This window comes from Corvus moneduloides, chromosome 8, assembly GCF_009650955.1.
Source record: "Corvus moneduloides isolate bCorMon1 chromosome 8, bCorMon1.pri, whole genome shotgun sequence".
NCBI classification, from domain to species: domain Eukaryota; kingdom Metazoa; phylum Chordata; class Aves; order Passeriformes; family Corvidae; genus Corvus; species Corvus moneduloides.
The window spans coordinates 7,542,200-7,568,349 of NC_045483.1; the positions used below are offsets into that span (position 1 = coordinate 7,542,200).

Below are 26,150 nucleotides of genomic sequence, written 5' to 3' on the forward strand. Positions count from 1 at the left end.
TAGCCTGCTCAACAAAGCTGCAAGCCAACCCAGCATCTGGCAAATGAGTATGCAGAGCCTAGGGTGAGACCATAGTACTTTATTAGGAGCTTCAGATTCTTGGTGTGGTTATTGTTTTAATTCTCTGGGAGGCGACAATTGGTTTGTGCGGTTATTTTAGCTCAGGGCAAAGACACTGTTTGTCTGCTGCTCTTTTAAGTTCTGAGTTGGTAGGTTTGCTGGGGCTAATATTCTCTCAAACCATCCTAGAATTGTCTGATTTAAACTATAATCTGTTCCACTAGACTCTTTAAACATTAAGAAGATTTCACTTTAAATAGAATTTTTTTGTCTAAGTCCATATATTCAAAAGACAATGTCAGTCATTACTGTTACTGTATTTATAAGTAATATAGAGCTTTCTCAGTCAGTATCAATCAGTGTTAGATATAATTGGTGGAACTCATTATTTTAAGTCAAGCATGACAGTTGTACAATTACAATATGTATTTAGTTTAAATTAATGTTGTCCCAAAAGGAAACAGGAATTGTTCAAATCAGTAGCGAAGCTGGCAGCTGCTGGTACACATCTCCCAACTCAGCTGAAGCAAACATGTTTTCAAGAGCTAAAATTTATTGTTTATGCCCTTTAAGTTTCAACATAATTTTTAAATATCTGGAAAATCCCTGCTAACAGTTTTACTTATAGTGCTACTTGCTATTTATCTTCTGAAACACTCTCCTTGGAATGTTCTTGAGTTTAATTTTTCTCTAAGTATAACAAGTCTGCCACCTAGTGCTTTATGGTACCTCTAGTACACATTTACTTGACAATTCTTTCTTTACAATTTTACTGATAAAAGAGGTCATGTTCTAAGTCCATAAACATGCATGTTTGCCTACACACATTCTGAGTGCTTCAAAATCACACCACATCATCTTGCTGACAGGTTGCATTACGTGTTTCAACAGCTATTAAGCCATATTTGTATTTTTTGACTAGCACACAACCATCTTGTAGTTGTGTTCTCCTGCTGTGAGATCTGAAAATCTCACAGAAATTGTAAAAGGAAAAACCTGAAAATTATTTTAAGGGGGAAAAATAAAAGGGAAAAAAAAAAAGAAAAAGCAGTATCACGTTGGTTTAGTATGAGGAACAAAGAAGCCATCGTGGCTGTGATCCAGTGCAGCTCTGTGCAGTGTCTTTGGTGGGCAGTCCTGCCACCTGAGCACTGAAGACAGGCCCACCTTGGAACAGGCTCGGAGCTACATCCTGCTGAGATCCCCTGCCTGGGACCCAAGGCAACAGCTCTTCACTGGTGGCACCCTACATGGGACACAACAGCTGGAGAATGATGGGGAAAAGCAGCAGAAAGATTGCATTCACAAAATAAATTTCCAAGCAGCCCAAGAAGTGATTTGTGGTCGATCCCAGTGTTCCACTCACAAACTGAGTGCAATCAGAGCCAAGGCTCATTCCAGACCCATCCCGCTATGGGGAATTATAAGAGAGAATCGGGTTGTGAGCTGTAAAACCTGCCTGCAGAGGCACATAGCAGCACAAAGGAGCACATGGCAGCACACAGAGGCTTGTCTCCACCGGACCCTGGGGGAAGGAGGTGTCACAGAGCAGAGCCCTACAGAGAGGAGCCTGCCGGGAGCTGCCTGAGGGACAGTGAACAGCGAGTGACCACCCCATAGAAGGACATCGAGAAAGGGTGCTGCTCATGTGGCAACACAGGATAGTGAAGATTATCACATAAGGAAATACTGTGCCTTGGAAAAGTGTATAAAACCAGCTCATTCCTTTGAGTAAGTGATTCAGATTCCCTGCCAGTCTGGGTTCGTGATTCAATCACTGACATCCTCCATGTGCCCCAAGAACAATTCCTTCCACAGAGGTTGCTTTTGTCTGCTTATGTCCACTCTTCTGTGAAGAGGATGATCAAGATTTCTGCACCCCTTCATTTTGCCATGTTATCACAAGGCAGCTTGACCACAAAATCAAATTTGACAGAGTATTTAATGAGATTTCTTTTAACAATTTTAATTATCCTTTTTATTAAGTGATAACATTTGTAACATAATAACTTTACTAAAAATTGGCTTATATTAGAACTTTCATACGAATAAGCCCAGAAAAAAAAAGAAAAAAAAATATATTCCAATAATAAGGAAAACAGGTGGCATGAACTATCAGACCATGTCAATAGGTCTAATAAGCCTAGATTGCATTCTGACAACATAAATAAGGATGTATTATCTGATCCTTTTGCTCTGAAACAATATTGGGCTCATATTTCTAAAAAAAAAAAAAAAGGAGTCAGGACTAACAAAGTCTTTAGTCCAAAGACCAGATATGAAAAAGTAATTAAAATTCTTAACTTCTTAATTTTTAGCAAGTAAGACAAATTTTAAATAAAGCAGATAAAAGAAATAAGTGCTTGAGGGGTTTTTTCCAGGCACCACATACAATGCATAACAATATGGGTTAAAAGTTTTAAACTAAAATACGAATTTACTACAACAAATTGTATGGAGAATAGGTAAGGACTAGCACTTTTCTTTATTTTTCCCTTTTTGAAATCCTGGTGTGTCAGCAGCAGTGGGGCTAATTCAGCTTCAGGACCAGACTAGAATCCTTACGAGGCTCTTCAGCCAGAAGCAAAATTTGCTTCTTTGTCCCCAGCTCCCTGCACAGACACCAGATGTTATCTTGAGAGTTTCTACTGAATGTACATTTCATAGTTTCTCACCAATTTTGCACATGAAAGTATCATTCTTCATCTTTGTGAGCTGCTGACATACTGAGGGAATTGCTTATTGCTATCCTGTCTGTATTTATACCAAGGAAAGAAGCAACAATCTTATAAGCTATAATGATTTTATGGCTCAGAGTTTAGAATGGCATAGCAAAGCCATAAACCAATTATTCAGGTCAATCCCAAAAAAGTCTTTGCAAAATGTTTAGTAGATCACATATTTTTTCCTGTGGTTTACTTTGAGAAAGAGCAACTAATAAAATTTAGCCATTAAGAATTTTAAAAAAATAAGGAAACAGACCAACAAAAAAACTATGACTATTGTTTTCCTGTGAGTAATAATGTTGGGGTTTTTCATACATAGCAACTAAACTTTGCAAATTGTTCGCTGGCTTTGTATTTCGTCCCTATATATCCAGGAGGTTGACTAGAAAACTCAGAGGTGCCAGTGTAATGTGCACGCCTGACCCCTAAGGCTTCTGCAGATGGGCCCACCACCTTCCTTCCTTGCATGCTTCATCCCAGAGGAACATTTGAGAGTGGCTGGTCAGTCACTACGTGAAGCCATCCACAAATGACATTTCATAAAACACTGAGGTAAGAGAAAAATTAGGACGAGCTCTGGAAGGAAACACCTAGAAAACAGTTAAAATAAAATTTGTCCATTCTTTCAACCTTTTTATACACAGATATTCAGGCCTTTTTTAAAGGCTGTAAATCCAACAAATATCTGGATCAGAGGCATATGATCAATAAATAGGTTTTAATTCCACAGAAAGCCGCAAGTCATTCAGTCCCTCCCCAGTTTAATTCTCTTCGCAAATGACCCATCCCTCGTGACCCTTCTCTAATCCTTCTCAAAGGTCAGGTTCTAATCTCTAAAAGCAGGCCTGCTCTGCAGCAAGGGAAACTCCAGAGTGTTACACTGGATCTAAAATGCATATATATGTATATACATATACATACATACATACATATATATATATATATATATATAAAATGCAAAAGGCAAGCTTCACCTGATTTTTCTTTGAGTTCACAGATAGTCACAGGCCCACAAAACTGTCTGTCCAGCCCAAAGATGGAGCACTAGATTAATTAAAATTGTTCATTTATTGCAATTTTATTGCATTGTAACTACATTCTGGCTGTGCATTGCTGAGGAAATCTTCTGGAATGCCTGAAAGTTTCCCACTCTAGAGTGTGATGCCCTGTAACTCACTATTGCTGCCTTTTTTAAAAGAGCAACCAGTCTGCAGGAAAAAATGGAGAAGATATTTGTTCCCTCTCTTCACTGTTAATGGTGGTACCCAGAAATAATCAAAAATGCTTCTAAACAATTTTTTTTTTATGATAAAAGGGAATAAAAAACTAAGGTTTGTAAATCCATGTGCATTTTCTCAAGTTCATTGTCTTACCTAGGAATTTTCTTAGTGGTCAAATGGGCAAATCTTGAGTGCTCAGCTCATGGAAATTCTAACTATATGCAGGCAAACAATGTGATTTAAACTCACTGGACTGATTTGTTGTAAGCTTTCATGCTTCTGCATGTAGCAGTATTAGAATCAGATGTACTTCTTGTTTGATATGTTGCACTGGAACTCAAAATAATGTACATAAGCCAGACATTTTGGGAAGTTTTTGACCTTAGAAATATGGCTATCTAAGAGAGGTTTATTATGGAAAGTATCACATCCTCTCAAAACAAGTGATGTTTAGCAAGCCTGTAATTCAAACCTTGTATTGTAACACATCATGAATTGTAAATTTAGACTTTCATTTTCTCTGGAACCCTGGATTAACCACTTCTCCATTTATGATTTAAAGCTTTGTATCTGCATACAACCCAACTGAAGATCACAGAAGTGGCATTTGTCCCAGTGATTCCTCCCAATCTGTCTAAAACCATCTGGTTTTCCTGCGTGTTCCCTTGCACCCAGGAGCTCTGATTCTGACAGCAATGTATCCCTAATGCTGATGTGTGAAGAGCTAATCCAGCCATTTGGATGCACACTTTGCTATCGAGGTGTCACTGCCATACATCACGCTGGCCCAGACACCAAGGAGCAAAAACAACAGCCAATACAAATGCATCATGACAAAATGTTATATTTATGGTTTGTGTACATGCATAAGTCAGCTGCACAACCATCTCTGGCCTCCACTCAGGATTCATTTATATGGATTGAATCGGCTTCCAATCATTCACAGCAGGATTGGCCCCCAACAGAAAGGCCTAGGGATAGAGTCTTCCTACCAGAAATATAGAGAAGCAGACTTACCCTCAGCTAACAGAGGTATTTACATGGGCAAACAAAACTGTAGCTTCTAAAATCACAAAGCTTTCTTTTTCATTAATGTTGTTTTTATTATGTATAAGAAATCTTTCATAAGATTGCTTCTGATATTCCTAAGCAACAGCACATTAAACACTTCTAGCTCAAGAAATCCTTCCTCTCATGAAGTTCTAAGCTGCAAATTGTTGGATGTAAAGAGAGAATCACCACTGTATGTTTGTCCATTTGTTATTCTCTTCCCCTGGCATTCAGCCACTACTGACAACAGGGTGCTAGAACAGGTAGATCATCATGCAGCTGCTCAAACATTCTTATACATTTAGTACTTTTCTAATTTCTATATCTATGCGGCCTGTTCTTAGTTTCCTACTCTCAAAGAAGTTGTGTGTTTTCAATAACACAATTCAGTCACACAATGATATTAAAATAATTTTTAAAAATCCATGTACTATGCTTTTCACACAATCTGGATAATACACTACAGCATGCCACATTACACATTTCTTACTCTATTTCTATTAAGTTTTCATAATTTAAAGCAGAAAAACTACTCCTGTGCCATGTTTGGAAATGCCATATGAGAATGAAATCTGATGTTTAACACACTCTTCCTCTGATCTCTAGGATTTGATGGCTTTACTGCTCTGTTTATCCTTTTGGCATAGTATCTGTACTTAGATTAAATCTTTGCAATGTTTCAGTGTGTTACCTCCTATATAAATCTCATTCTTTTCGATCATGCCAGACCCATCTGTAATCTTCCTGTGTTTTTATCTGTGCAAAGATTGCTTCAGTCACAACACCATCCATGTGCAGCATTAATATTGTTTACTCTCCTACATCACTACGAAAGGAAACAAATAAGGAGGAGACTAAAACAACCCATGCTCTCCCAGTGGCAAACTCTGTTTTCATTTACTCTCTTAAACAGTCTATTGATGTCAATACCAGTACCTAGACCAACACTGTTCCCCCTTCCTAGGCTGGAGGACAGGCAAGAGGGAGCAGAGGACTAGGCAAGAACTAGGTAAGGTGGGTGGAGAGCTGAAGGAGATGAAACCAGCTGAACTTTTATAGAGCAGTGAATATTCACAATATCACAAGTTGGAGGAAGTTCCTCTAAGGCAACAAGCATTCCTCAATCCACATCCTGCTGCTAAAGAGAAATTGACGTCATCCAGTATCACACAAAATTTGTCCAGACATTCCAATTTAGGGCATTGTTTACACAAGTGGAAAAAAAAGGCAGAATTTAAGTGCTTAAAACTGGTCATTTTGAACATGGCTAAACTAAAAGTTTTCCTGAAGAAGACCCTAACCACACAGCAAATTATTATCTGTATTCACTGATTTTGATTCTAAGTTATAGAAACCAATGTCCCTAGAATTTTTATTTCTCACAATCTTACGCTGCTCAGAAGTACATACAATTTATTTTTCCCCTCTCCAGGGCAAGAATATTCATGTGTTGTAAAAAATAAGGAGAGTCTTCACTCCAAGGAAAAGTAAAGTGACAATGCAAGTGTCTAAAGAGAAAGTTTCTTAATGAGGAGTGAAATAAGCACAGAAGACATACCATCCAAATGCCTGTCTTGTACAAAACTGAAACATGGTACAGCCATATTTTAGAATCCTTATATAGATAAGAAATTGGAGCATCTCTTCATGATGTATATATATTTTTAATACATGATTTAGCAGGAAATGGACTGTGCTGGTAAGAAATTGTCATTGAAATCTTAGGTCAGTCAGTTATCCACAGTTTAACAGATTATTTCCCATTATGATGTGGAAATAAAGATTTCCGTTATTTTTTATTAGTGCAAGCTCCCTATTACTACAATAAAATAACTCTGAGAATTGTTTATATGTGATACTTTGAATGACTGTAAGTATTAAAAGAAAATTTATCATTTCAAAACAACAAGATCTTTAAAATATTTTGAAATCTGACAGAAGACAAATAACAGTAGTGAGTTAAAGGTGAAAGGGCATCTTGAATATAGCACAATTTGTCTCCAACATGATTTATAGACTCAGCCTGAAACATAATAGCAAAAAAATAAGGTTTTTCATGGAGGTGCCTGAGGTCTACAAATCTCATTACTGTCATTTCTTTTCAATCTCTTAAATTTAATAACATTTATTTTTAAAGGACAAAACAAACATTGACACACATATCCAAAACAGCCTATATAGCACTGTCTTCAAAGTAGGAACTTCTCATGTACTCACTGTAAACCTAAAAAAAGTATTTACTTAATTATTATAGACTTACAAAAATTTATTCTTCTAAATACTGATATGTCCGTTTTAAAGTAAGACACTTTTCTTATGCAAAAAAACCAACAAATGGAACTGAATTTATTGATCAAGAGCAACTTTAAGACAGTTTTAGGAGTATTTTCAACTTGGTCTACAACATTTAAAATTTATGTTCCAGCTTCAAGTATTACATTTGAACTTATATTGTCTGAAAGAAAAGAATTTAAAAACCCCACACCAATGTTTTTTAATAGCTGGCAAGGGAATAAATGTTTTAGGCCTAGAGATATGTCACTATCTGTAATATAGTAAGTAATTTACTATTTTGTTCTGTAAAACATACCTTGCAGATGCAAACCATTTAAGGTAAGAAAGACAGATTAGCAAAGAAAATAAACATTCCTTTATTAGGTAAATGATGCCTTAAAGAGACTCTAAAATAAAGCTTTTGTGTATGTTGTAAAATGAAATGCTAAGAAACAAGGCCAAAAATCAGAAGGGATATTATAAGTTATGTTCAGACATATGTCCTTATGTATAAATGCAAGTCTGATGTAGGGATGATGTTAGAAACAACAGACAAATGGATCCAATTGTCTGACAAAGAGCAGGTACTTGCAAAAGTCACAGAAGTTAAAACAGTGTTCTCCAACATCCCATCTGTTTTTATGATGATTAAAATTACTATTGAACTTGATATTGGCATAGTAAAATTGGCACAGCTCACTAAGGGATTTCCACACATGGGTAATAAGCATTCTCATCCCTTCAGGTCCTTCACTATTACTATCAAAACTGCAACACTTCAGAGTAAACTTGCCAGAGGCACCTTTTCTACAACATTAAGAACATGGAGACAACACACAGCCTCCTTTTATGATACTGTGGAGAGCAGCTGTGTCTCATGTCCCTGGGAGGCAGACTGGCTAAACCACTCAGAATGTCCCAGGGAATAGTGCTGTTTATACTGTTTGCATTTCTCCACCACAAATTCTGTCTTTAAAGCATTGACACAATTACTATTCCTTTCATTCACATATGATGAGATACAGAGAATAACCCCATGGCTTGGTCAGTCCCTCTAAGCTACATGTAAGGAATCAACTTCCAGTAGACTTTAATTTGTGTTCTTGTGGACAAAGTAAGAGAAGCCCAGCGGGGCATTTTATTTTTCAGTCAAAATATCAATGTGCTTAATTTTTGAAAATCTCCAGAAACTTATTTTGTTTTTCCAAGGAAATGAAATCATCATATCATATGTAATCAACATTTCAGTATGCAGCATTAAAATTACAAATACTCACAGTAGCATGTTCCCCTAAGTGGATTTCCAAGATACCTATTTTCAGAGTCACAGCTGCAGGGGGAAAAAAAAAGACAAAACCAAACATTCCCATTAAACACAGTATAGTTTTAATAAAAATGCAGTGAGAATATTTATTCAAATAGCATGAGTTTCAGTACTAGCAACACAAATACATGCAAATAAGAAGTACTTATTATAGTTCTTAATGAGAGTGTGCTACTTTCTGGAGACACCTGTCATATAATAAACCCAGAGTGACCAGACTCTTCAACAAAGAACTTCAGTCACCTGCCTGAAGTCGGTGCCTGCTGTAGGACTGAGGGCAGCAATTCTGGTCTCTCTGCACTCATGAGCAAAGGAGGGCCAGGCAGTGACCCCGAGCACTGATCTCCTTATCCCTGTCCCCTCAGCCACAGCTGATTCCCTCTCCTGGTTTTGATCTGGCCCTCCCCAAGCCAACAGCTGAGCACTCATGAGAGGGATAACTGACTGCAGAAAGTGTTCCCAAGGATGTCCCCCCCTAACATGCACAGCCCTGAAACACTACTAACTCTTCAGATGAACTCGAACTCAAAAACACCGCGGGGAAAAACCAAACACCCAAAGCAAAAACAAACTCCCAAAGCATCCTTAAGCATAAAATAATTATCACATTTCCACAGCTCCACAGAGAGGAACCAGAGCTGTGCTGTCTGTTCTAGAGGCTTCTCCTAAGCTGTGCAGCTGCAGCCAGGCTATGGCAACTGGCTCCAGAGCCAGGACTTGCAGCCAGAGCTGCAGCACAGCAGCGTCTCAGCTCCTTAACTTCCATGAACTTCAGAGGCAATTGCTCCTCTTCACTGACCACCCAGGGCACCAGGGGAAATTTAAACTGAATGTGATGTACTGATGCTGCTGACGTGTACATGATAAGAGCCGGAGAAATAGCTTTCTTATTGATAAGATATATAACTATTTTCAGAGAGATAAAATATCCTACAGAAATTCAGTTCAAATCCAGTTATATAGCATTACTCTAAAAATGCCAAATACCTTAATAGAAAATGATTCATTTGCTTCAGGTTTCCTTGGCTATTTCATGGAAGTCTCCAGCAAGATTAGAGTTTTCTCTTAAATATACAGAAAGATTCACAAAACAAAGAGAAAGCTAATCACTGCCTATTAAATTTCATATAAATATTTTCCCAGAGGTAATCTGAATCATTTAATATCTTGGACTATCTTTTCATTACTTTATTCTAACAAACTTGATTTGGAAGGAGATATTTTTGATTTTATTTGTGAGTACTATTAAAAATACCTTCTAACTTGGATGTCATATCATTTAACAAGTCTCAGACTTTAAAATATTTTAATTTTTGTATTTCTGCTGGTTTCCTCAACATTTTCTAACTGGTGATTCCTAACATGCTCATTTTTATTAAAAAATTAGCAGAAAATCTCCTTGACCCTTTGTTACAATACCATAAAGAAAATAATCAGCACTGGCAATAAAATGAGAAGTAGAAAAAATATGTTCTGGACTCTGCCCTTGCGCACTCCTGATCCCACATTAGCATGAGAACTCTTTGCAGGGTCAACTATACTGAAATTCAACACTTTTTTAATATAATAATTTTAATAAATAATCTCCAAGAAAACAAATCGCCCTATGCCTCAAGTCTAACTGCAGAACACAATTTGTGGTCTTGTTCACAAAGACTCTCTGGCCCTACAGTCCTTTCCACACAATTGAGAAGACAGTCTGATCCTGAAGTAACTCTCTTGCATGTACTTGGAAGGGAGAAAATCTCTCAAGTAATAACACTGGTCTGCCTGACATGGGATTTTTCTAAACATCACAAAACACTAACAAAATTCCTCAAAGAACAGTTTGTCCTGAAACAATAAAAAATATATCCATGTCTGAAAGGTCCTTTAGGTTTGGAATTCTGAAGGAGAGCTAAGAGAAAAGGACCATTTTCAAATTACGGGTTTAAAAGAATTCCCTTTTCTTGTATGTAAGATTGCCGCATAAATGACACAAATTATAATAACATGATAGAGGTTATTGTAAGAGGAATATTTTTTCTCTGGAATGGTTTCAAATGCAAAGTAGATTGAACGTAGTATTTAGAATATGCTGGGGTTTTATACCTGAAGGAAAAAACAATATAAAAAATAAATTTGTATTTAGAGTCTGAGGATGAAGGCAAGACATGGTATGACATGGAAGAGCAATATCCAACTCCCATTAACAATAAGCTGTACAACTTTCCACAGAGAGAAAACAAACAAATTGCACTGTGAGCTCTTGCCCAGTCACAGCACTCACCAGTGGTGCTTTGACCTTGAGATGAAAAGCCCTTTTTTTTTTAAATCTTGAAAATCTTAATGAAAAAAAGACAGCTGTTTCCATACAGCTTCCTTTCTCCATTCAGCTGCCCTTCTAATCAGATGCAACCATCTCCTGTGGATCAATAAGTACCAGAACCCAGGGATTTCCAGCATCACATATACCTTTCTGGCATTTTTATTTCTATTTTTATCACAGAAAAAAACCTAAACATGAATAAATGAAATAAAAATATCTGTAAGCTCCATTTAATATGTCACAGGCTTCACAACTTACAAGAACATACAAAAGAATGGTTAATACAAAAATTACTAGGTTCTAAATATTCTGCAACAAGTATTCATAAGTATTCATTCAAATCCAAATAATTACTAATTCCCTAACAATTACAGAAGTGACCTTCAAATATCTTGAAAAGAAAATGGCAATGCAATTTTACAGCCGTTTCAGTTGTTTCAGCATCGTGTCTGATGCAACAATAAAATATGTGCAATAGAAAAAGAACAGTGAATTGCACCACTGCAAAGTATTTTGATGTATTATCATAAAGAGTAAATACTCTCTGTGTTGGGAGGCTCATGGAAGTACTGAAGGAGGAGGTGATTTTGGGCAGGAGGGAGCCCCGTGCCAGCCTGTGCTTGGCCTGGTGGGTGTTATCCCAGAGAAGCTCCCAGCCTGTCGGGAGCAGACACACGGCTCTGTCCGAGCACAGGACAAAAGGCACCATCAGATGTGAGGAGGAGGGAGCTCTCCATGGACAGCACCTGTACAGCAGAAAGGCAAAATCCTTGCTGGGTGCATGCAGTGCTGCAGGCACAGAGGAACCCCAGTAACTGAAGGGGCATGAGATTTACCTGTTCTCTGTGTTCTTTTAATGCCACCTCATTAAAACAGCTGCTTTATTATGCCATTTGTTGCCAGGCCTTTCATGCAGGCCACTTTCATAATGTATATCAGGAATAACAGGAGGTGGAGTTCTTACTAGTTAGGGAAGTCTGTTTTAATTTAAATGGAAGATACTACTTAAACACTTGGTTTTCAGTGGATGGAAAAAATGAAACTAATAGGATTAAGAGTATATCTGAAATTATTCACACGAGCATGTATGCTGGGTTTCGATTAAATTTAGTTTTGTCTTTTAATCCTCTCCTATTTTATTAGCATACATATTGCTCTGCATTAGTCACTGATTATGGTTCCAATTACAAAATTTCCTATTCGCTGAATTGTTTCCTTATGAGCTTTATCCATTGTAGTAATTTTTGTACCTTTTCCAAAAGCCAGCACACATTGGACCATATGTGAAGCATAATATATGCCTCATATCTGAGAAATGGAAGCTATGCTCATTATTTTATGTGCCATAGGGCCATGATCATTTGCTTTAAGTGGTCATAATGAATGAGCAGTTCCACTCTGGCAGGACTCCAAAGACACAGCTCCCATTTACAAGGACAAATGGAGGAAGGCTCCTATTAGGTTACATACAAGTTCTATGGTTTGTTCCAATACAAAAGTATTCAATTCATCAAGCTCACTGACCTTTGCATGGCCTGCTATTAGCACTTATTTCCCAAACTCTCCCTCAATTATCCTTTCAAAACTGAACCATTTTCTTTCACTTTCTTTTTATCTCCCCAGATTTTCTGGAAGTTCAAAATAGAAGTCATTGACAAATGCATTAAAAAATAATTTTTCTCATGTTTTTCATGACCAAGTGAATGATAATTTCTCTGTTTCTCTTTAAATACAGTAAATGCATGTAAATGAGTACATGTTTACAGTAAGATCGCCAGATTTGGGTTTTTTCCTAATGAACAAAAGGCTTCTTTGTGAGACAGAGTTTACAAACAACCTTTTGTTGAATCTTAGCAAAGTGTATGGTCCTGTGCTCTGTATCTTGCAGGCTTAAGAAAGCCAAGGAACTGACAGCAGGGGAACATACATATGCCTACGTTTATTGTTCTTACTGGCATATCCCTTAAGGAAGGACATACCTTCAAGCTTCTCACCTGAGTAAAACTGTCAATATAACACCAACCTAGATCAACAGCTTTCTAGACAAGTGATTTGGTCACTTGGAAACCTTCCTATAACAGTTCATTTAACCTTTAATGCTGAAGGCAGAAGTTTCCGCAGTTCTGCCACTGCCACTAATTGGTAAATCTTTCCTTTCATATAAAAGTGAAGCAAAAACAGAGGAACAGGGGAAAACTAACCTAAGTACAGCCAGACTTTCCTTTAGCTGAGTGTGTTTTTAATACCAAATTCTCAGGGAAGGCCACTCTAACAGACAATATTCTTTAAGTCAACTGGCTCCCTGCTGACACAGTTTTATCTTGTTCTGGCCCAGACCAAGGCTTGTCAACTATACAGTTATAGCATATTATATAATATAGATATTTATGACCCCTACCTCATATTTTGTCCTTGCAAATTAACAGATCGCTTCCACAGTGTCAGGGGAAGAGCTGCCACCTGTCTGATCTACAGCTGGTCATAAACAGGCCTGGGATTTTGCCCAGGTTCCCAGAGTTGTATCTGCAAGAAGTTCCCAATAAATTACGACTAATGGTCTGCTTTAGCAGAGTACCCCTGGTCCCTGACTGTTGACTTGTCCCAGCTTTTGAATGAGTCAGAACAGTTTCCAGGACTACTACTCAACTCTGTCCTAGCCTTTACTCCTCATGCTGTTCCCTTTCTAACCAGTGGTCCTGGTGCTGCTGTCCATCACTGATTCCTGCTTCTGATCCCTTTGTCCCCAGTTCCTGATCTTTCACAACAGGTTCCTGGTTTTATTCTACTTTCCTGGTTCCAGACTGGTAAGATGCTATGGGGGTTTAGAACACTGGAATACTATTTAACATAACAAAATCTGGTTATTTGGGACACCTTGCAACAGAAGTTCAAACAGTGTTTATAAGGCTGTATCTAAGACTTCTCAAGTCCCATGGTAAACCCTGTGGCATCATAAGTGGATATGAAGAATTACTCCATACTACTGTATATTACTACATCCTCAGCATTAAAAATATGTCCATGCTGTTGACTGCAGCTTTCGCAGATAATTATGAGACAGTTGATGAACATTTAGTTCAGATTCACACACAGGTTTTTATGCTGCCTGTTGGTTATCCCTTCCTGAAAGTCATGAAAGATATCCTACTCCTACAGTACATTTCCAGCAATGAGAAAATAAGCTGAGGTATGTGCTTAACTGCAGTCAATAAGTGTAACTGGCTGTAATTCATAACATTTTGGAAGTGATGCCATAGAAACTGCAGATTTTCAGCTCAAGAGTGGTGACTCATGGGTGAAAGCAATAACCCAAGAACAGCTGGGGTTGGTAACTGGACCAGAGCAGTGAGTGACTGATACCTGAAAGCCCAATTCACACTTAGACCTGGTCAAGACTTAGGTCTTGGCTTAGACCTGCTTGGCATCCATACCTTTGTCACAGAAATGCCCAAGAACAACCACATCTTCTGACCATCCACAACAGACATGGTCAGCAGCCAGAAAAGTGAGTGACCTCACAACCAGCAGCTACAATGCAGCAGCCAGGCTCATGTTTTGGGAGTTCAAGCATGTTTAAAAGACTCAGAAACTGCATCATCCTTCCACAGAAGTGCAAAGATTTAGATGCAACAGCTGAGCTCAGATGACATATTTAATGAAAAATAGGTATTGTCAGCACTGTTAATGACTGCTTTGTGATTTTCAGAGAATAGGCTCAATTGCTAATTATTATTGCATTTTTTATCCTGCAATATAATCTTTATTTTGCTGAAGTGAAATATGTGAAACACACAAACTTTTCATCTATAAATGCAAATTTATCTCTCTTACAGATAAAGGTCTGCTTCTTGACTGCATTGACATTGTACTCTGTACTATATTGTCCCAATGCTATCCATTAATACTGCAGTATGTGAACAGACATCTCAGATCTTTGGTTCTAATGTAAAAATTGGACACTTTCACTTCTCACACTGCCAAGATCCTTCCAGTCATGAGGAACTTCAGATATAAAGAATTATCAGCCTACCTCTTAAGATAATGATAACCTAAAAGGGTAAAAGGTACTAGGATTTATGTTTCCAGTTAGAACTTTTTAATAATGTGGGGAAATGATTTATTTGTTTTTTTCTTGTAAGTGCATATAACGATGTCTTGAGACAATGTTTTTTCTGTAGATTAATTTCTCTCCTCCTCATATAATTCATGAAAAAGGCCTAGGCCAGCAATACTTTTTTTTTTTTAATCTAGGCTGATCTCACCAAAAGAAAAAAGTAAAACATTCTAGCTTCATAAGCAAGATTTCCATTTCCAGACTCCTCATGCTATTCAAATACTTCTTCCCTGCAAGATCAAGAATAATTACTATTATAGAGCTCTTGTATACTCTTTGAAGTAATAATATTTCAAATCACAAAATCCATTGCACTCCAGAACAAAATAAACTTTCAAACAGGTGTCACTCATCATATAATTATATAATTAAGAGAGAAAAAGGTTAAGAAATAAAATAAGAGTTTTCTAATAAGTTCTGGGTACTATTTACTACTTCTATACAAGAATAAAATCACCTACAGCCATCATATGGAACTAGCTGGATAACTCCCTGTTAATCTTAATAATTAAGGCACTAAATGAATTTTATATGCAGAAGATTTGATGCTGCTTACTCTGAAAAAGAAAAATCTCAAGTCCATGGCCCGACCCTTTACCTCTGGCACTCTCTCTACAAATGGCCATGGTTTTGCCCTGAATATTCACAAACCTGAATATATGCAAAAAGGTGAACTTGGAAAAGCAAACTTCCTTCTTATCAGTCACTGCTCTTTCAAAGGCAGGGGAGAGATACACACACACTTCTTCTCTCACATGTTGACCTACATTGGATATTTCAGACATTACTTGAGCCCTTAGAAAGTAAATGTTAGAGTATCCCTTAGCTCAAAAGAACAGGCCATGTTTACACTGAACTGAACCACAACTCCAAGAAATATTAGCATAGTTTCTCAAGTAGTTCTTTCCTTTTAGAGAGAAGAATTAGATAAGAAGCAATGGTAAAATAACCATGAAAACTTATTACTGCTTAAACTGAAATGCAGCTCCTCCTAAACTTTTACTTTGCAAAAATCAGTGAACACTTCACACAACTCGCATTTCATTCTTTTAAAAGATAAATATTGATGAAATGTGCTAGAAGTTAATTTAATATCAGCAATAGAATATTCATGGAATCATAGAATGGTTTGGGTTGGAAGGGATCCTTAAGACCGTATGAAATAAATATATGAAAGTCACTGTATGCTGGAACAGGTCACCCAGAGAGGCTGTGGAGTCTCCCTCACTGGAGATACTCCAGAACCATCTGGACACAATCTGTGCCACATGCTCTGGGATGGCTCTGACCCATTCTGTGATTCTGTGGTCAGCTGTTCACTGCTTGTGATGTTCTGGCACTTTGCAAGAGTGTTTGTATATTGCTGTTATTTAGAAACCATTTCTCAAAAAGAGCAGGAGAAGCCCCACTTCAGAACATTAAATATTTTAAGAGGCCCTGACAGTCAGAGCAAATGCACTGTAAATGGCTTCATCAAGTAGACCACATGAAAAAGAAATTTATATACACACACTAAATCCCAAGTGGTTTACTGCATTTTCATTAGTCATTACTGAATTGTCAAATTTTACTATTACTAAGTGTGTTTGTGGTAAGTATATTTAACTATTAAACAGTTTATGGCGCTTTTTTTTAAATGTGCATTATAATATGATTCATTTATTATTGTTGAATTTAATCTATGGTTTATAATATGGCTATTTTATTACTATTGAATTTAATGCATGGTCAGTCTCTGAGGGAAATTATTGCAAAGAACTACTCAGTTAAAGAACTACTCAGTTAAAATCTCAATGCAGAAAGTTCAATGCTGTGGTATTACAGAGTGCTATAGAGTTCTCATCTGTCTACATTTCATCTTCCTTGCATTCATTTTACTTTGTTTTCAAGATTCTGGGATGGGTTTTGTTTGTTTGGTTGGTTTTGTTGTGTTGGGGATTTTGAACAAAATCACTATTTATATAAGACTATCATTTTGAGGCAATTTAAGGAAAAGGCAATTTCAGAAATATGTATTTCAGGATGCCATACAGACACTATAATTTCCAGAAAATGGCACGAAGACAGGCAAGTTACTTTTTTGTCTTTCTACTTCAAATAACTTATGGTAACTTTGGTCATTTTCTTGTCATTTAAGACTACAATTTATCACAATATGGCAATTAATATTTCCAAAAATAAGGGAAATTCTGACTAAGCCAAGACAAAAATAACAATTCAGAAGCAAAGCACATCACACATTTTGGAGTGGAGATTGCAGCTCAGCAATGGCCAAATGCTGCTTATTTATAGATGTTCAAGAATACTAAATGAAAATGAAGACAGAGGTATGAATAAATCAGAGTGTCATGGCTTTCTCTAGGCTGTCAGCTATACAGTATTAGGGAATTTTAGAAAACAGTCATATTATCTGAATTATTGCTCTACTTGCAACAACTTCTACAGTGCTAATGACAAGTTATAATATAAACATGAAGCACAAATATCACAGATGTTTTAGTATAATATATACTGCAATTGGCAAGCTATCATTCTTACTTTTAGGAAGCCAAAACTCTAGCCATTACATGACATTTTCAAGTAACTTTCATTATTCCTAAGATGACTTAGGTGTTTCTGACAAGATATTCAGATACTCTGTCCAGAATATTGACTTCCCATACTTGTTTCCTATGGCATTGACAGAAATTCCCAGAGAATCATTAGAAAGTAAACATGGAGGCATGGAAGTTTCCAGACTCGTAGCTTCCTTCTTCACCTGCAGGTCTTTAATATCATATTTTTGTCCATCAGATCATTCCAATATCCATACATCTATCCAATATGTTGTTCTGATAAGTTCTTCTCCTGCCTAAAAGAACTTTCTTTACCCCACCCCTGCATAACAGTCAATCAAATTCATGTGTTATTGCCTACCATTGTTCCATTATGGGTATATCTGGTCTTTTTTTAAGTCCGTTTTAATATCTAGGATATCAACCCTATCTAACCTGCACCATATTTTATTTGACTTTATTAAAAAAAATATCAATACAAGAGATAGAGAAATATCTATTAAGAATAGAACACAGGAAAGTGTCTGGGTGGCTGGAGAAAGGATCAAGTTAGATACACACATTGCTTCTCCCTGGCCTCTTGCCTATGAAGAGCCCAAACCCCCATTAGCCCATTATATCACATGACCTCATGAATTTCCTGGAGCAGAGATGATCCTGATACTTCTTTATGAAGTGCCAAAGAAGTGTAAATAAGTGTTACTGCCTGTGTTGCAGCAAGAATACTGTATCTGTCAACACTTCCAGTCTTGGCCAGCTCTCCTCAAAAAGCTATCGGACCCTTAAGAAGAAAACTTAGAAGGAATGGCTGTAAAAGGAAAGAAAGTTGACCAGAATGACACAACAGCCTCATGGCAGGGGTTTGTGAAGTATTTCACAACAGGAGTTTTGCTCTGTCAGCCCTGATCCATTCGGACTGTGTTTCTATCGGGATTGACGGGCAGGCTGCACAGGACTGCCATGGAAAGCAGTGCTTGCTCCTGTGTGAGTACAGCACTGAACAGAATCTTTAAGTAATGACTTCCCAAAGGGCAATCCATAGAACACAGCATTTTTCAAATGCACAAAATCTTATCCTAAACAATGGCAGAAGGAGAAAAGAAAACTAATTACTTAGCTACTGTAAGAGCTCCAGTGATACAACTCACAATGAATGAGAGAAATCCTGCACTCCAGCTGGGAGTGACTGGGAAATCCAGCTCCAACACTGCTCTAAAAGCTATTTTATTGTCCCATCTCATGTACCTCAAAGACTCAATCCCACAGCAAAGAGGCCATAAGACAGCAGCTTTAGTGGGACTTCTGATCAGTAATTGATCTCCTGCATTGTGTAAGCATCGAACTTGATGCTTGAACTAGTTATTGCTAGAATTACCTGAGACACATGTATTACCCTAGGTATGATCAGTTACTTTAGAGGAAAAAATGTTCATTCTATTCTTTATGGACTATGCCAAGGGTGACAAACCCATTGGAATATTTTTGTAATTAACATGCTTCAAAGTACAACTTGGCACCTTTCTGTATGCATTCTGAGATCAAGACATGTCTTTTTGAATTTTAAAAGACTGCACTGAAAAATATGTAGGTATTCAAAAAGTATCTGCACTACTGAAAAATGAAATGGGAATGAAGAAAAATAGGTAAACTGCCAGAATGCAGTCCTAAAAAACCCATCTGATCACCTAAAATATGCTACATCCAAAGGGCCATGCAAAAAAACCAGACACTCGTACAGTCGAAAAACCTGAGCTGATTATTTTCCACTTTTTAACTAAAGACTCTAATAAAAGTAATTTTTTCCTAGTCCCTTAGTTACATTTAGGATCAAAGACTAGTTATGCAGCCAACCACTTTCCTATCACTCTGTGTGATAACAAAGAAAAAGGTGCTTAGAAAGAAAAGACAATGGAATGCTTTACAGCATCCTCAGGACTGATGAAGGTGGTAGATTAAGGAAAAAAAAAAAAATCCTGATTACAAAGTCATGAAATTTACTAAACTAGGACCTTTTTTTGATGTCAGAGAGAAATAAAGAGAATGCAGGAGGCATACAAAAATCCTGTTTAGTAATCTAAACATACAGTAGAGGTGGGATATTAGTGATGCAGAGATTGTGTGGGAACAGTTACGGCATAATCCCTTCACAAGTCTCTATTTCACCAGCCTTGAGCATTTCTATTTTCTATCCATCATTTTCTGACTGTCTTGGTTTGCTTCTTAACTCAAGCCTGCACAGGATAATAGGCTACAATTACATTAACCGCCTTTCATCTCAGTTTGAATTAAATTTGTTCTGCGTGCCAGCATGAAAATCTGTCCCCAGTCATTTTGCTTAAGTCAAAGAATAATAAACTCCCTCAGTCCAATAATTTAGCCAATGGTTTTAATATTATGAAATATATTTTAACTAAAAGATAATATCAAAATCAGTATTTAGGAGGAAAGATTCAGTTACAACATTTGTCAGTTATGTGTACATGTATATTCTGCATTATGAGAGTGATTTTTAAAATATCTAAAATACCATCCTATCCTTGGTTGTTTTCACATTCCTAAGGTCTTTTTTCTCACTTGTTTTCTGGTTGGGTTTCTAAGTTATGCAGAAGTAATGCTATAATTTGAAACATTACTCATAACTTAGAAATGCAAAATATTTTAATGTCAATTGAAAAATAACTCTGGTGACTGAAATGGTCCATCATGTCAGAAAAACAAAGTACATGCTACATTTTCCATTAATAACAGAAAGAAATCAACTGAGAGCACAGTGGAGAGATGCACTCTGAGGCGAATCCTCGTTTGGGACTATCAGAGTGGAAAAAAATCCAAATAATTCACTCTGACCATTCTAAGTTTCCCTTCTGGATTTTTTTTTTTTTTTAAGAAAATATAACTGAAATGACCCTCTGATTTCAAAATTCTACTTCAAGAGTGACATTGGAGAAGTGTCTTGAGCACCACATCAATTTTGAAATGGCAGAATGTTTTATAAGCAATCTTGAATTGGTTGATTCATAATAATCACATTATTGGTAGGAATAAGCACACATTCAAAAGGCAAAATATTAAATTGACAAACACCTCATAAGAAACAGACAAGAACTACTGTGACATGTTCTGTTTTAAAAACATGTGCACCATATAACCTACTGCCACAGAGAAGAAAATTTTGATAATCAGGTTTGGATTCTAGAATCAGGAAGCAGAGTTTTCTGCAAGGAACATTCACTAATTCTAGCTATGACTGCAATTTGCAGAAGACAGTGTTCACACAAAATGTTACCTGGTAGTTTTCATTACAGCATGTTAATAGAATGTATGATGACTGTACTATGAGCATGCAGAATATCAAATATTTAGAATATCACTATTTAGAAACACAGAAAGCTGGATATACCTGGAATATAGCTCAATCTATCCACTATGAAGGAAGAAGATGCATTAGAATAGTCTTTGGGTTGTACTATTCAATGCTTCTTTTCTATTTCTAGGCCTGTATATAACTGGAATAACTCAATTTGAACTTCTACCATGTTTATAAAAAAGCTACATTAGTCACCACTTCTTTCATTCTTTCTTTTCCCAGTGAAAGAAGGACTGTTTACTGAATATTCATTGTAGTTTATTTTAAGGCCAGTACTTAAATGACACCTGTTGCAGAAAATTTCATTTGATAAAACCATAATAGAAACAAGACACAAGAGATTCTTAGGTTGAGGAAATTGTCAAAGGCTGAGGACAAATATAGAATAAGCATGGCTTCAAATATTTCCATTAAAAGAATCAACCTCCTATGGCATAACAACTAAGTCTAAAAACAGGCTGTAATGATAGCAGAACTTCAACCACATAGAAATATTCTAAGAACATTGAGTAGACAATGAAAAACAGGCCAATGCAACTCTACAAAACTGAGCACAGAGAAAGCTCTAATCAAAGCTCCTGAAGGGCCAATGTCAAACCATTTATTAAGTCACATATTTAGCTATTTTCCAAAAATGTAAGAGCAAAAGCAATAAAGTAATGGTACAGGAAAGGTTTCATGAAAGTCAATGACAAAAAGACAAGAGCATTAAAAAAACAAAAACATCCTGAAGTTTTTCTTCTTCTTCTACCCAAGAAACAGGGTGGAAAATGCATTTAATTTTATACACATCAGGGTAGTATAAATAAAACAGAAAATAAAAGGGGGGGGGGGGGGAACCCTAAAGTACAATTCAACAAAAATGCATTTTCTTAAAAAACAAACAAAAAATTGATTTACGTAATTCCCATTTATAAATCTCAGTGTAATTTAATTCACACGTTGTTGTCACTGAACAGCAATGAAGTTGTTCATCTGTTTAGATGTGCTGCTACCTGTTCTTTTATTCATAAATATAGAGGAGGCAATCCTTCTGTTCAGCATGAAGGACTGATTTATACATTTTTCATTTCTTACAATCACCATTTGTCAACCTTCAACTTTACCTTTCCTCAAAAAAATTCCCCTTGCTTTACCAAGTACAGAAAACAACAAAAAACATAATAAAGGGATGGAAAATGAATGAATGAAGAGTAGCAAAGTACCAGGAGTGAAAAAAAAATTGTGGACTTGTTTTATGAAACTCTTGCTGCTATCCCGTGCATGACAATTTACAATTAGCCTCCCATGAGCAGGGGAAGGAAAAGTAAATTATATGTTCCCTATTCTCACCAAACCAAGGGAATATCTCCTCTTAAACCTAAGAAACAAGGTGTTATCATGTATTAAAATATTTATCTGAACCAGGGCCCAAATCTGTGATTAAATCAAGACTCTACGCAAGAGAGGATAAAATGACCTAAACAAGAACAAGATTAGATTTTGTGGCAGCTGTTAGAAAGTAATTGCTGCCCTTATCTCCTTACGGATCTTGTAAGAACTCATTTCCAGGACAAATATTTTTTTTAAGTCTCCTTTATGAAATCTGATTTATTAAATCTCTTTCAGCATATCTGACTGTTCCTTTACCCTTTAATTCTTATCACTTCTCTGTGAGCAGCCCAAAATCTTTTCTTCCAGGACAATGAGCTCTTTTTGACACATTCCTTCTGTTGGTTTGCCAATCTTGCTGCTCTCCCGTTGGCCTCCTGTTGTAATCCAGTATTCTTAAATTTATCTTTGCTCTGTGCAACACTGAGAAAAAAGTGTTGTGGCAGATCAAATTTTCAAATGGGATTATAAATTTGCTTTGATTCTAAATCAGACTCCTGACACTATTTAAAACAGTTTTCACTCTGCCTTCCAGTACTTTGTTCTTTTCTTAAATTGCTGAAAAATTCCCTTTTTTGGTAATATAAATATAATAGAGATGGAGAACTAGATCTTTAAGTCAATCCTTCTGAAGTGATAATCTAAGCCACTCAGAGTTCACTGCTGAAGTTGAGGATATCATCAGGTTCTTGGATTGATTTATGGCCTTGTAATCAAGCTCCCCAGCCCCATTATCTAGGCAGCTAGATAAATACCACTTACTTTTCAATACATCCACAAGAAAAAAAATAGAAAACTCAAAGCATGCAAAGGCTGTGCAGCTTAGTTTATATTTTATTCTTTCTAGTGGTGATTATTCAGTACAAAAGAAGAAAAGAATAATGGAGCATTTCTAATAATAAGACATTATTAAGTACAGACAGAATTGGTCCTATGTTATTTCTTGTTGCCTTATCAGTTATCATTCCCTGAAAATACCTTGCATGTGATGAAGAATTTACTTTTTGTGTCAAATGTTGTGAGTTTACATTATGAGGTAAAATATTAGATACTTTTCAGTAATGTTTATTGTAACTTAATGTTTTTTCAAGTTTTCATTATTTCATGTCATTCACATGATAATGCAGGCTAAGAATGAAGGCAAAGAAAAAAAAGGATGTTTATGTAGGCATATGTGCTTCCATATGCTCAGCCTGCAGAATTCACTATCCCAGGTAGTCCATCTCCCGATTTTTAAACAGGAGTGAAACAAATATTCCTCTTAAATAGACAAAGCTGCAGCAAGGAAGAATCAGTACAGGGAATCACATTAGATTTCAGCGACCAACTTCAACCACATTTCTGAAGCAAAATAGTTTTCACATCCTCCTATTTTTCCTTATGTTAATTGTTAAAGTACAACTCAGATATCTACAGTTTTATAAGCAACTCTAAAATGTTGCATGCAGTCCCCTTATCTACCCAACTACAAGAATGAATTAACATTTCATTTCAGTTACCCATCATTAATGCAGAAGTGGCACAGAAAGCATCTCTAGCACTGCCTGTACTTGGGACGTGGGGAAGCATGAGACTGTGGGCTCTACTGCAACAAGTGCAGAGATTGAGTTGGGAAGGAAAGAAGATTCAATAGATAAGAAAACCTGCTTGACTGCCAGACGTCTGCATATGCAGCTGCAGCAGAATGCAGGTTTGTTGGCAGGCTCCTCAGGATGAGGACTCCTTAAGCACAATTCAGCACTGCATAATTGATGTGCATAGTCTATGTAATTATAAGAAGGTTCATGGAAAAAGAAATGAGGACTAATGCATTTCTCACTCCCATGTCTTAATACCAGAACACATTTCTTAGTTCTGTCTGTGCATAGCTTTAATCTTTTGTGTGCATTCTTCTAATATTCTTGGCAACTACTGAAGCAATTTAAAACTAATAACTGGCAACAATGCGAAACAAAATGTCTTAACTTTGAAACCAGAAATATAACTATTCCAGATAAATTTTCATCTATATGTAAAGGTATGCAATTGACTGAAAGAGAAAACAGAAAATGAAAATAGCAATAGGAAGATGCATATTTCATCTATTAGAGACCGTAAGAGGAGAAGAAAAGCAATCTTTCCATCACCAGGAGATTTCTAACAAATAGTGTCTTTAGCACCCACCTGACCTAGCCTTTCATTTTGCTCTATAAAAAAATTCCTTTGCTTCCCTTTCTTAGTAAATAAAATATATAAACATCCCAAGCTGAAGTTGATGGATATATCAGTGGGCTTTTCATCAAATGTAGCTTCATTTCTTTTACTTATTTGTAAGGTTTTAAAATAAAAAAAGGGCGTGGTATTTCATGCAAGTTGAGCACTGAGCAATCCATATCAAGCAAGATAAAGAGGCACTATTCCAATTTCAAACTTGGCTACATGTCGATAGCTCAGAGAGAGCTGTGAGCTCTCACATTGGTATTTTCTTTTCCCATTGCTAACTCTACACTTGCACTTCCTTAATGACAAATTGATTAAACCAGATGTCTATTTCAACTTTAACAACTTTTGTACCAATTACTAATTACCATACTAATGGCCTATCAGATGTGAATTATAAGCTCAGATCTACTCTGCACAATGGGTATTATTTTATCTGAGAGTTAAGAATTGAGAATAATGAAGGGATTTTCAACAGCTTTGAAAAATCCCAAGAATTGTAGATCTACTGAGAAGAATTAGAGATTCAAAAAACATGGTTTTTTAAATTCACAATTTAAAAAAAATCAAATGTTTGGATTACTATACACATTGAACTTGTGCACTGGTAATAAGGAAAACATGGGTATTTTGGATGGATCTGCCTTAGAAAACTGCTTTCCCTTCAAATAAAATCTATGTCCTCCACAATGTATTACTTGGATAGCACAAGGCCTGGCAGCAGACACACAAAGAGAGTCCCGTCAAAGCCTTTGCTCAGTCCTCATCAAAATTATGTCATCGGTTGGCTGCGCCAAGCAGCAACATCAACACAACGATTTTAAAGCCACTCAACATTCACTGTAGCATTACAAATCTGGTTTTCAACAGAAAACAACTCTATAGTAGCCAATATTTTCAGTTAACTGTCAATAAAGTCAGTATCACCTTCAAATCATTCAACCTGATGTTTTTTAAAATGCTGAACTTAATACAGATTCTATTGAAAAACTATTTTCATTGTAAATTCTCCTTGAGCACTTTCTCTACCCAGCTAAAAATAGAAAGCCTGCAGTGCAAGAGGACTGTGTTGTATCAGTTAATCTCAGTAAAGAAATACAGCATTGGTTAAATTCTAATTCACCTCCCATTCCATATGTATTTTGAGTTTTCCACATAGTGAAATAGTAAGGGAAAGACTTCTTTTGACAGGCAATATCTTAATGCTTTATATTATTTGTATAGTGTCCTGATAATTCAAGAGAAAACTATTCTGAAGTAATTCCTATATATACTTCCCACTGGATTTAATTACAAAGTTATTTTATAGCTTTCAAAAAAATCCATTTTAATAATGTTCAGACTACATTTAACCAAGTATCTCAGAAAATTATGGATATTAATAATATACAAACATATTAAGTATAGATCAGGTGAAATAATCACTCATTTCTATCTAAAAGGATTTTTCCTTAAATTAAAACAGAAAAAAAATATTTTTGGTCATTTAAAAGGCATAAGTGCTAATAAGTGCTATTTATAATTTACTGAGGACTGATGTTTTGTGCCTCACTAATTGGTGTCATTTCAGGAAGATACAGCT

General features: G+C 36.4%; 1 protein-coding gene across 5 annotated transcripts in view; it reads right to left on the bottom strand.

The window, feature by feature from the left end:
- ATRNL1 (attractin like 1) overlaps positions 1 to 26,150 on the bottom strand; it is a 442,356-nt gene that overhangs the window by 272,954 nt on the left and 143,252 nt on the right. For all 5 annotated transcript variants that reach the window (XR_004241537.1, XM_032116252.1, XM_032116251.1 and 2 more), the window contains exon 21: positions 8,608 to 8,660. Coding sequence is in view for 4 of the 5 variants with exons in the window: in XM_032116252.1 (XP_031972143.1) it covers positions 8,608 to 8,660 (53 nt within the window). In the remaining variant the exon portion in view is untranslated. The remainder of the gene's footprint in view (positions 1 to 8,607; positions 8,661 to 26,150) is intronic.